Genomic DNA, 12,944 nt, shown 5'->3' with positions numbered 1-12,944 from the left:
CACGCTCTTCTCTTCCTTATCCTCCGCGTCGGAGAAGGACGGGTCCGGGTTGACGGAGCGCGTCAAACGCTGCAGCTGGGCGGAGGTGCGCCGTAAGGCTCCGCCCATGAAGCCTGTGGGAGAGGGGGCGGAGACCAGGAGCCGGTTAAAGAGGGCGAGGTTATGATTCCGTGTCACAGATTCCTCCAGGTTTTCAGCAATCTCCTCCAGAGGCTGGAAATGCATGCCCTCTTTGGGAATTCTAGGGATTTGAAATGTCCCCCCAAAAAAGTTATTTATTTATTTTTCATAATTTCAGAACATTAATATTGTTTCAAAGAAATACACAACAGATGTTTCTAAAAGGAAGTCTTTCACCAAGGATGCATTTATTTAATAAAAAAATGTAATAAAAACAGTAATATTGTAAAATAAACCAGATGTGCTGTGGAATATGTTTATATATATATATATATATACATATATATATATATATATATAAAGTTGAGATGAAGTGTCTGGTCTGAAAAGATCAGTGTATTTGTGTTTGGTGAGCACTGACGCCATGTCGAAGGTGGAGCCTTGGAAAGAGGGTTTGCGCAGCACGAAGAGCGTAGCGGCTGTGTACGGCGGACGAGGATTCGAATCATTCCAGTAACGATCTCTCTCCATCACGGGCAAATCTCCATACATCTCATCCACCGCCATCATAGACACCTTTCAAACACACGAGCATAGGGAACGACTCGGTGTGAACGAACATTCAGGGGGGTGGGGGGGGGGGGGGGGGGGGGGTTTGGGATATTAACTGTGTTCATATTTCGCATTTTTGAGTTGCCATCTCACAATTCACTTTCTCCCATAATCTGGGGTCTCTATCTCACAATTCTTTTTTCCCCCCTCAGAATTCTAAGTTTCACAATTCTGAGTTTTTTCCTCTGAAATTTAAGGCGCACCTATGTTGTGGATGAAAAGATCTGTCTGTATCACATAATGCGTATTTCATATAGGTAAGATATAGGTATAAACTGAAATATAAATAATTCTGAGAAAAATAGTCTGAATTGCGAGACGTTAACTCAAAATAAAGTTAAGAAATAAAGTCTGAATTGTGTTGTAAACTTGCAATTCTCAGTTGGCATCTTTTAAATTATGTTTTTTTTAATTGTTTTTTTTTTTTACACAATTCTGAGAAAAGAAGTCAAAATTTAAAAGATGCTAACTCAAAATTCTGAGAAAAAAAATATCAAAATTTAAAAACTGTTAACTCAAAATTCTGAGATTTTTTTTTTTTAAACTTAAGAGATGTTAACTCAAAATTCTGAGAACTCAAAATTCTGAGAAAAAAAATATCAAAATTTAAAAACTGTTAACTCAAAATTCTGAGATTTTTTTTTTAAAACTTAAGAGATGTTAACTCAAAATTCTGAGAAAAAAATCAAAATTTAAATGATGTGAACTAAAAATTCTGAGAAAATAATTCAAAATATAAAAAATGTTAACTACTCAAAATTCTGAGAAAAAATCAAAATATAAAAGATGTTAACTCAAAATTCTGAAAAAAAAAATCAAAATTTAAAAGATGTTAACTCAAAATTCTGAGGAAATAATTCAAAATATAAAATATGTTAACTCAAAACTCTGAGAAAAAATCAAAATATAAAAGATGTTAACTCAAAATTCTGAAAAAAAAATCAAAATTTAAAAGATGTTAACTCAAAATTCTGAGAAAAAAAATTCAAAATTTAAAAGATGTTAAGTCAAAATTTTTTGAAAAAAAATTCAAAATATAAAAGATGTTAACTCAAAATTCTGAGAAAAAAAATTCAAAATGTAAAAGATGTTAAGTCAAAGTTTTTTGAAAAAAAAGTCAAAATTTAAAAGATGTTAACTCAAAATTCTGAGAAAAAATCTAAATATAAAAGATGTTAACTCAAAATTCTGAAAAAAAAAATCAAAATTTAAAAGATGTTAACTCAAAATTCTGAGAAAAAAAATTCAAAATGTAAAAGATGTTAAGTCAAAATTTTTTGAAAAAAAATTCAAAATATAAAAGATGTTAACTCAAAATTCTGAGAAAAAAAATTCAAAATATAAAAGATGTTAACTCAAAATTCTGAGAAAAAAAATTCAAAATTTAAAAGATGTTAAGTCAAAATTTTTTGAAAAAAAATTCAAAATATAAAAGATGTTAACTCAAAATTCTGAGAAAAAAAATTCAAAATATAAAAGATGTTCCTCAAAATTCTGATGAAAAAAATACAAATTTAAAAGATGCTAACTCAAAATTCGATCCAAATTTAAAAGATGTTAACTCAAAATTCTGAGAAAAAATCAAAATATAAAAGATGTTAACTCAAAATTCTGAGAAAAATATAAAAAGTTAGAAGATATCTCAAAATTCTGAAAAATTCAGAATTGCAAGATGTTAACTCAGAATTTAGAATGAAAACTCAAATTGTCGAGAAATAAATTTGAAATAAATAAATAAATATAAATAAATAAATAAATATGCATTAACAACAGTTACAACAAACAGCTACTTCTGTTACTGTTACTAAATATTATGTGAGTCATGACTTGCCACTAGTTTTAAGTGGTTGCTAGGGCATTGTTTGGATGTTCTGGTTTGTGGCTATGGTGTTGCTAGGCTGTTCCGGTTACTAGTGTGTCTCTAGAGTGTTGCAATCTCCCTTACCTGCTTCAACGACGTGATCCATGGTGGGTAATCTCTTGAAGACAGCCGTGCTGACGGAGCGCAGGATCAGGAGCGCGGACAGACTGGCGTAGCGCATCAGTGTGCGGCGTAGCAGCCTGCCGTGCTCGTCCCCGCCCTGAACGCCCCCCGAGAGCGTGCACATGATCCTGTCCGGCAGCGGGATGGAGGTGTACTGATTCCACCAGCGGTTCACTATTAATGTCACGTAAAACCCTGCGGTAACATAAAACAAAAACAGGTTTTCTTGAGAATATATATATATATTTGTTGTGTTTTTTAAAAACGAATTGACATCATCCTTCCTAGACATTACGTCATTTTTGGCGGGAAAATAACCAACAAACAGCAATGATGAATCCTGTGTTTAGCTGTATTAGCTAGTTTGTTTAAAACACCATTTTATACACTACTTTTCAAAAGTTTGTGTTTTTTAAATTATACTTTTATTCAGCAATGATGCATTAAACTGATTAAATGTGACCGTAAAGGCTTTTAAATTGTTACAAAACTTTTTTATTTCAAATAAATGTTGTTCTTTTGAACTTTCTCTTCATCAAAGAATTCTGAAAAAAAAACTAAAACATCATGGTTTAACACTGAATTCTGGTTGCTGAAAATTCAGCTTTGCATCACAAGAATAAATCATATTTTAAAACATATTCATAAACAAATCAGTTATTTTAAATTGTAATAATATTTCACAATATTACTGTTTTTACTGTATTTTTGTTCAAATAAGTACAGCCTTGGAGAGCAGAAGAACAAAAAATGTTAGTGTGTAAATGAGGGCTATGTATTCATCGGATGACCTTAAAACATGTTCAGCATGACTGAATTTAGTGGTTATACTGTCCCAGGATGTGCGTGTACCTAATACGAAGGACATTGGGATGAGACTGGCGTAGTTGTTGCAGTAAATGGAAAGCTTTTCAAAGTATCTCTTCTGATCGTCCACAAGGAAGAATCTGGAGAAGAAAATGACAAAAGTAAAGTATAACTCACAATCAAAGCATCAGATGAGGACATTATCACAGCCACGCACCTGTATGTGATGCTGATTGCCGTGTACATGGCGAAGAAAGCCAGGAACTCTTTGTACAGGACCTTATAGATGCTTCCCTTCCAGGCCAGCAGCAGTTTGGAGAAGCCGCAGAAGCGTGCATTGGCCACTCTGGCGGTGTAAGTGACGGTCATCACGCACCACAAACTCAACGGGTCACTGCTTCCTGACAAAACCAAGGACGAAGAGAAGATTAGTGGAAGTTCAGGAACACAACACAGTCAAGAGTCTTTTTTGATATGACTAATTTATATAATAATAATCAGAGTCCATTAGAGAGTCGATGTAAGATCCACTTCCTCAGGCAGGGGGAACCCGCAATGCATACCAGCAAGAGACCACCCACCAAGCTATTAACACCAGGGGTGAGGTGGAAGATGGAAGTAGACCTGGGAAGGCAGCTCCAGTTCCCACAGTATGCGGTCAGGTTTAGGCCTGCCTCAGGGAAGAGGACGCCCCTGCCATGCATAGTCCACCATAGGCACCGTAGGAGGTGCGACAGGCCTAAGGTCCAGCAGAAAGACCACCTCGCTGTAATGAATAATACATTTTTTAAAATAAATTACAAAAACAAAGAAAGCAGGGGGAAAAAAACACTTTCTAATAATACAAATAATATAATGCTGAACAGATGAGTAGTTCATTCTCATTGATCTGTGAATATATAAGAACAAATTTTAAATAAAAGTTTGTCATTTGACTGAATTTTTTTTTATTATTATTATTTTACAAAACTGGTGTCTAATAATCTGTGTAAATGCATGATAATCATACAATTTTTAATTTTGATTTATTTTTAATTCTACATATTATTCTCTTTTTTAAATCTGTTTTAGCAAATGTATTAACACTAATATATATGGGCTGTCCCATTTAGGCGACTGCATCAAATTAAATTTACAAAAGTGAATTTATACACACAGAAAGCATATTAAATGCAAGTTTAGTGTCTACTTTAATGTTTCAAATAACTTTTGAGAAAATTAAATGTCAAAATATGGGTCAAATAATATTCCATTGTCATTCAGAGTAACATATATTTATGTAAAAATTAAACAACATACACTTCTATATATGTTAGTATTTAAAAGCTGCTTGTGATGGGCTTTGGCTCATCATGTAACTTTCTCATCACCACCTGCATTTGGAGGTTATCAGTGTATTACAAAAGTACAAAACAGATTTCAGTACTTCAATAGGTTGATATATTAACATTATATCAGTTAATGAAATTACGGTATTTAACTGTAAATTTAAGTTAAAACCGTAAAACCTAAAATGTTGCTACCGTATTTGGTGTCTAATAATCTGTGTAAATGCATGATAATCATACAATTTTTAATTTTGATTTATTTTTAATTCTACATATTATTCTCTTTTTTAAATCTGTTTTAGCAAATGTATTAACACTAATATATATGGGCTGTCCCATTTAGGCGACTGCATCAAATTAAATTTACAAAAGTGAATTTATACACACAGAAAGCATATTAAATGCAAGTTTAGTGTCTACTTTAATGTTTCAAATAACTTTTGAGAAAATTAAATGTCAAAATATGGGTCAAATAATATTCCATTGTCATTCAGAGTAACATATATTTATGTAAAAATTAAACAACATACACATTAAAATATATAAAAGAATAAGTGATCATACTAAATTTTATTATATTTTAAATGATTCAAAACCTCTTGCTGACAAATGGGTGATATATTAACATTATATCAGTTAATGAAATTACGGTATTTAACTGTAAATTTAAGTTAAAACCGTAAAACCTAAAATGTTGCTACCGTATTTTTTACGGTAAAATTCCGGCAACCACAGCTGCTGTTTTTTTACCGTAAATTTTACAGATTTTTTTTTACAGTGTAGTGGTTTAAAGGATGGTGGCAAAGATTTGTAAAGATTTAAAATTAATTCATATTAACAATTCAATTAATTAGACAATTAATTCATATTAATTATAGTCTTTTAATGCAATCTAACGATTCTTGATCTAAATATGCCTGACAAGATTTTTGGTATACAATTTATTGTTACACTGAACGACATTTTTTCTGTAAATCATGGCAAAAATGTATGATACTCATTATTTTTTGCTCATAAAAAAATTTAATTAAAGAGGACACATTCTAATGTATGAAAAAAGTATTATATATGATTTTATATTAGATTTCTTATTAAATATCCCATTATATTGTTAAATATATATTATAAACATATAACTATAGTTTCAAGTTTGGGATGTCTTTTTGAGTTTTTATGTATTTGGCTGAGGATGGCATAAAACTTTATGTTTAGTGCACATGTGAAGATATCCTGCTGTGGATCTCATGGGACAAGCGCTTTGTCATCTAAAATATACAGGTAAATGTGGGCATATATGCTTACTTCCAGAAAAACATGCTGAACTGCCACAGGTGTTTATTTTTCCACGCGATTTCACAAACAATTACGCACAAGAATCATTTCTGCCCTAAACTCTTATTCAGTAACCAACATACATTGTCACAATACTGTTCCTTTAGTATTGTATTTACAATAAATAAAAGTTTATTTATTCAATCAACTTTACGTAAACATAATGTAACTATAAGTGTTCTTACCTTTTCTCCTCAGCCTCAGAGGAATAAAATATTTCACAAGATGTTCCAGAGGAGCTGCATGTTATGTGTCCAGACAGGCTGTCGTTCATTCTGTTCTGCCAGGAGCTTGAGGGTCAAACGCACCTCCTTCATGAGTTTAAGAAAGGCCATCATCTCTGCATCCAGATCTAAGATTAGAAGCAAATGCCACATTATCTCTTCTTTGCAAAAACTCAGCTTACAAAAATGTAACTGTATGTGTGAATGTGCAGAGGAGGCGGGACAAATTGTCACAGGGGCTTTGACTTTGTAACAATGATGCTCAATTGCACAAATGTTTTTACTCTAGCAGTTGTTTTTTTAAGATAGTGTTGAAAACTGTTTTAAAGTAGGACATTTCTTCTTGAATTATGTCCTTGACATTTTTTAATATTAGTATTATATTATTATTGGCATCTCTTGGGTAACAAGTCAAAGGTTATGTAGCCTATAGATTAAAGGTAATTTTCCATGTCAAAAGTTGCCTCATATTTTTTTTATGATGTTATTTTTTTAGTCAATTTATTACAGCAGAGCAAACCGATGTTTGAAATTTTACATCTTTTCAGTGTTTGCTGCTTTATTAAATGTTATAGTAGTTTTACTATTGAATTAAAAAGCCTCCAAACAGTCTATAAACTAATTTAAATATAGATATGTTGAGGAAGATAACTATTATTTCATGTTTCAAACAAAGTGTTTTTGTGAACTATATGTCCTTGAAATTAAATGTTCATTATTATTATTATTTAATTAATTAATTTATTTATAATTTATTATTATTATTTACAAAAGTTGTCTCATGTGTTATTTTTATACAGTTTATTACAGCAGGACAATTTTAAAAAATTTTGTTTTATTAATTTTTATAATTGTTTTACTAGGCCTATTTAATTTCAAAATGACAGCCTCTAAAATATTTAAATACGTTGTTGTAGAAGCTAACTTTTTAAACTTTATTTCTTTAGGCCAGGGATCCTCAAATCTGGCCCACGAGATCCACTTTCCTGCAGAGTTTAGCTCTAACCCTAATCAAACACACCTGAGCATGCTAATCAGTGTCTTCGGGATCATTAGAAAATCACAGGTAGGTGAGTTTGATCAGGGTTGGAGCTAAACTCTGCAGCGCATTGGCCCTCCAAGGCAAGATTTGAGGAAACCTGCTTTAGGCTATTTCAAACACAAGCAGACTGTTTTTCTCAAAAACTGATGATAAGCAGCACCTTACTTGTGACGTTTTGACATCGCTATCAAAAAAGGTCAATGTATGCCAAATTAACATTTATCAATAGAAAAGTGGAGGAAACGATCAATAACATTTTGTAGCAAAGACTTTAAACTATTTATCTATAAGCAAAACGAACTTCAAAAATATATCTACTCGATAGGCTATTCACCACACTGAAAGTGTGACAACTAACCCCGGCGGTCTGCTCCTATATTCTTTGGTGTTGCTATTGCATACAGACAGCAATTGCATAGCGCTCTTTGAGGTGGTACATGACACTGCTGGTCCAGCGGTGCGTGGAGAGCGAGGAGAGCGTGGAGAGCCGTGCTCGTTAGTGCAGACTCCCACTGCGCCTCAGCGACCTGACGGATGGAGAGCGACAGCAGGCATTTCACACTGCCTCAGCCAAACCACACACTGCCAAGAAGTTCAACGAGAATGCATTAATGCAGAATATACATTCATCTTACCATAATGCAGGTCATTGACTCTTCTGAATTTATGTAAGACATTAGCTGGTAACATCACAAACAGGAACAGTCAGTCTGTTCTCTCTTTTAGTCGTCTGAATACCTGTGACATAAAGGCATTGTTCCGGCGCTATGGGGGTCTTGTTTGTCCCGGTTAGGGTCACGGATGAAAGGTGGCCTCTGAATCTCTGCAAAATACAGAAAGCGTGCCGTGTGCCTCTGGACTTGAACTCTTCAGGGCTTAATACTAAGGGACAAATCCTTCACTCCAGAATGACATACTGACTTACTGGAAAACATCTTAGTGACTTAGTGGAAAACATCATCCTGATTAAACTATTGAAATAAAGGTTCCAAAGGGCAATTTTGTAGCGATGCAATAGAACCATTTTGGGTTCTCCAAAGCAGCATTCAGGAAACAGTTCTTAAAATAACCTTTTTTTGTAACTGTAAGGAACATTTTGTTCAGGTTCCATGGATATTAAAAGTTTATGGAACAATCAATATGAGTGGAGTGTGAATGATAGTTATTCTTATACGTGGGATTAAAAATAAGTTATTTTGTAGAGTGCCAAGCTGCTCTTTTCCGTATAGTGAGTCAAAGACCAGGCTGTCATTCTCCACACAGTGCCACCAAACAGTACCATAAATGTGCATTTCATGTCTTTTGAAGCTGTACAATGGATCTGAGGAACGGAATTAAATGCATGTTATTATTTCTATTTGAAATCGGAGAAAAAAAAAACTTTTACATCAAAACAATAACAGCTGTATGGCTTTTGAAGACATGGAAAATACAGGTGCATCTCAAAAAATTTGAATATAGTGAAAAAGTTATTTTTTTTGTAACTTAAGTGAAACTTTCATATATTCTCGATTCATTGCATGTAAAGTAAAACATTTCAAAAGTTTTTTTTTTTTTTGCTTTAATTTTGATGATTTGAGCTTACAGCTCATGAAAGTCAAAAATGCAGTATCTCAAAAAATTAGAATATTTACATTTGAGTTTCATTATATGACCATCCCTACAGTATAAATTCCGGGTATCTCTTGTTCTTTGAAACCACAATAATGGGGAAGACTGCTGACTTGGCAATGGTCCAGAAGAAAATCATTGATCACAGAAGGCCATTACTGAAAGGGGTGGCTGTTCACAGAGTGCTGTATCAAAGCATATTAAATGCAAAGTTGACTGAAAGGAAGAAAATGGGTAGGAAAAGGTGCACAAGCAACAGGGATGACCGCAAGCTTGAGAATACTGTCAAGCAAAGCCGATTCAAACACTTGGGAGAGCTTCACAAGGAGTGGACTGAAGCTGGAGTCAGTGCAACAAGAGTCACCATGCTCAGGTGACGTCTGCTGGTGTTGGTCTATTGTGTTTTATCAAGTCCAAAGTCAATGCAGCCATCTACCAGGAGATTTTGGAGCACTTTATGCTTCCATCTGCTGACAAGCTTTATGGGGATGCTGCTTTCCTTTTCCAGCAGGACTTTAGCACCTACCCACTGTGCCAAAACCACTTCCAAGTGATTTGCTGACCATGATATTACTGTGTTTGATTGGCCAGCCAACATGCCTGACCTGAACCCCATATATAATCTATGGGATATTTTCAAGAGAAAGATGAGAAACAGTGGATCCAACAATCCAGATGAGCTGAAGGCTCAATAGTGCCTCAGCAGGGCCACAGGCTGATCACCTCACTGAGGCTGGAGTTTGTGCTAAAGGAGTCCCGACCAAGTATTGAGTGCATCAATGAACATACTTTGAAGAACTTGAACTTTTCTGTTTTGCAAATCCTTTTTTTGATTGATCTTAGGAAATATTCTAATATTATGAGATACTGGATTTTTGACTTTCATGAGCTGTAAGCTCTAATCATCAAAATTAAAACAAAAAAAACTTTTGAAATGTTTTCCTTTACATGTAATGAAGCTAGAATATATGAAAGTTTCACTTTTTGAAATAAGTTACAAAAACAAATGAACTTTTTCATGATATTCTAATTTTTTGAGATGCACCTGTAGTGCACAAGTGTATGAACCATTTTTAAGGTGCTTTACTTTTACTGTTCTGAAAAAAAAGAATACTCTGAAAACCTTTCCTTTTATTCTCCATGAAAGAAAGAAATTCATTTTGGTTTCCAATAGCATGAATTTTTACTTTTAAGTGAACTGTTCCTTTAAAAGTTTGGGGCCAGGAAGATTTTTATTTAGAAAGAAATTAACACTTTATTCAGCAAGGATGCATTAAATTAATCAAAGGTGACACAGATATTTAAAATCTTAAAGAACAATTCTATTTCAAATACATGCTATTTCCATTAAATTAGTTTCCACAAAAAAATGAAGCAAAACAACTTCTCAAAATTAATAAATTTTTGACGAGTTTTCCACTCATAACCTTTAATGTCCTTAACCCATGGTTCTGCAGTAGGCTACTTTTTTGTTGTTGAATGATGTTTTTCAGTGTTCCTCTGCTGCAGTGTTTGAGCCTTTAACTGTTCAGCATTTTGCACGCAAGATGTTTAGATGCAATGTAAAATGTTTTAGCCTTGGTAGAAACAAAATTTTCGCATTCACATAAATAACTGAACAGAAACACCTTCTGCAGTAGATGGAGGTTTTATTTGCTTTGAGACTTGGTGTGCTTCTAGAAAAAGAAGCCAACTTTGCAAAGGCAGTAACAAGTTATAAGAGAACAAAGAAACTTTAGCAAAACCGACTAAGAACTGATAAAAGATGCAAATCTTTCGGTCTGATATACTGTCGGGTTTGCAAGTTCTTGTCCCTGGTTTTCATGAACTAAGGAGGCCACTGCTTCACGCCGTGAAACCACAGGATGATAAAAGAAGGAAAACACACTTAACCAGCAAGGTATAGTATTGTCTAATAGTCATCTCGGCTGACAGGTTGCAGTGTTTTTTCAGTGGATTTAAACAAGCTTCTGATCCTGTGTGCGTGTGCATTCCTGTGTTTTGATGCATGCAGACATTACTGCCAAATGATAAGAAGAACAGAAGTGAGAGGAAGAACAACGCATCTACATATGCTTCACAACCCAGAACCAGAAACAGACGTCGCTCAAATAAATGCTATAGACCACGTGAACAGAAATTATCTTAATCATTACAAGTCTATATAAATGCATCGCTTTAACTGCAAAAATTAAATTAGATAAATTGAATCACAATGTTTGTACACAGTAATTACATTTGGTTCACTGCAAATATTAGTCGATTAAGAATAAGTTTAAAGGCATAGCTCACCCAAAAATGAAAATGTAGTCATTATTTACTCACCCTTGTTTTTACAAGCTTGTATGTTGTTTGTTATTTTTGCATGAAACACATAAAGAGAATTTGGAATTGCATTAAAAGTCAAGGGTTTGGAACAGCATGAGAGTGAGTAAAAAAAATGACAAAATTATCTTTTTTGGGGGTGAACTATCCCTTTAACTCATTAAATATGCATCATCCCCCCATGTTTGGACCCTCTCATTGAACATCAATACTGACCAGGGCTGCCTTTCCCAAAAGCATCGTAAGCCTAAGTTGATTGTAGCTCCATTGGTGGCAATGAGTCTATGATGTACTTAGGCTTACGATGCTTTTGGGAAACGCAGCCCAGATCAGGAACTAAAATAAAGTCTATTAATATTGACCAGAATCTGAAACAAAAGATACTACTCATGTTCAACCACTGAATCAAGAGTCCAGCTGTACATTCCTGTGGTGATATCAATATGAATCTCCTTTCTTAAACACGCATCAGGAATGAGTGTTTCTTAAGCTTAAATACATCATCACAAAGCAACATAAACCATCAAGACTTTGTTTCTAAACGGGCCGTTTAACTCTCAGCCGACATTCATAACGGATCACTGGAGCAACATGGCGGCGTCAGTTATGACATGACCAGAAAACCAGAGAGGAGAGAGACAGCGAGAGGGGGGAAGTAAAGGTGTGGAGATGTGAACACCAGAGGGATGCGTGCATCAGGGACGAGGGATGCGATGGTGTGTGTTTGATCCGTGGAAATCATTTCAGTCACTTCTTGGGCGGGCTGTAGGGCTCCAGCAGCTGCTTGGAGAAAGTATTGACCTTGTCCGCTCCTCGAACCTCGTGAGGCAGCAGAGGCAACTTTACTATGTGGAAATCTTCATATAAATCCTCCATCTGAGAGAGAGAGAGAGAGAGAGAGAGAGAGAGAAGAGAGTGGAAAGAAAGACAAGGAAGAGAAAAGACAAGAAAAAAAGGGAAAGACAGGACAATAAAAGGGATGAAAGAAGGAAAAGGATAAAGAAAAATTGAAAGGATTAAGAATTAAGGAAAAACAATGAGGTAAAAGAAGTGGGAAAGGAAAGGAAATCAAAAGAAAGGAACGGAATGGAAAGGAAATCAAAGGAAAGGAAAGGACACATCTGCAATGGTTTGACTGGAAGTCATATATTTTTTTTTTTTTTTAAATAAACATTCACACTTTTTCTGTAAACTTTTATACATTTCTCTACCATACACTTGTATATTCCACTATTCTCCAGTGCTATTTTACAAACACAGCAATTCCCAGAATGCAGTGCTGATACCTGTGAGATGAAGGGGCTGATCTGGTTCTTGATCTGCATGAGGCGGCCCAGTCCTCTCTCCACGATGGTGGGGAAGTTGAGCAGACGCAGAGTGTGTCCCGTAGGGGCCGTGTCAAACACCACCACCGAAAAATTCATGCCTTTCACTAACCTACACAAGAAGAAAAAAAAAGAGAATGGGATAAATGAATAATTTTTTTTATTACTAATAAATTAAAATAATAAAATTAATACGTTTTATATAAAATATATATTACTTATATTACATAATTA

At 34.3% G+C, this 12,944-nt stretch overlaps 2 protein-coding genes across 2 annotated transcripts in view; both read right to left on the bottom strand.

Annotated features, from left to right (window-relative positions):
* Positions 1 to 2,294: 2,294 nt before the first annotated feature.
* LOC107747440 (bestrophin-2-like) lies at positions 2,295 to 6,418 on the bottom strand. Its single transcript, XM_016561940.1, has 5 exons — positions 6,369 to 6,418; positions 3,741 to 3,924; positions 3,569 to 3,663; positions 2,678 to 2,911; positions 2,295 to 2,302 (listed from the first exon to the last, which is right to left on the bottom strand). The coding sequence occupies exons 2-5, from the start codon at positions 3,890 to 3,892 to the stop codon at positions 2,295 to 2,297; spliced, it is 489 nt and encodes a 162-aa protein (XP_016417426.1). The 5' UTR covers positions 3,893 to 3,924; positions 6,369 to 6,418.
* A 6,109-nt stretch (positions 6,419 to 12,527) lies between these two features.
* LOC107747439 (ATPase asna1-like) overlaps positions 12,528 to 12,944 on the bottom strand; it is a 5,861-nt gene continuing 5,444 nt past the window's right edge. Inside the window, exon 4 of the mRNA XM_016561939.1 lies at positions 12,528 to 12,822. Coding sequence (XP_016417425.1) covers positions 12,528 to 12,822 — 295 coding nt within the window. The remainder of the gene's footprint in view (positions 12,823 to 12,944) is intronic.

The sequence above is a fragment of the Sinocyclocheilus rhinocerous genome, unplaced genomic scaffold (assembly GCF_001515625.1).
Source record: "Sinocyclocheilus rhinocerous isolate Xijiao unplaced genomic scaffold, SAMN03320098_v1.1 scaffold229, whole genome shotgun sequence".
In the NCBI taxonomy this organism is placed as follows: Eukaryota; Metazoa; Chordata; class Actinopteri; order Cypriniformes; family Cyprinidae; genus Sinocyclocheilus; species Sinocyclocheilus rhinocerous.
This window is presented reverse-complemented; position numbering and strand designations above follow the sequence as displayed.

Coding starts and splice junctions, on each gene's coding strand:
- LOC107747440 (XM_016561940.1), bottom strand. CDS start 3,892: ATGACCGTCACTTACACCGCCAGAGTGGCCAATGCACGCTTCTGCGGC. Junction 3,664..3,740: donor GCAATCAGCATCACATACAG/GTGCGTGGCTGT, acceptor TTTCTTCTCCAG/ATTCTTCCTTGTGGACGATC. Junction 2,912..3,568: donor CCCAATGTCCTTCGTATTAG/GTACACGCACAT, acceptor ATGTTACCGCAG/GGTTTTACGTGACATTAATA.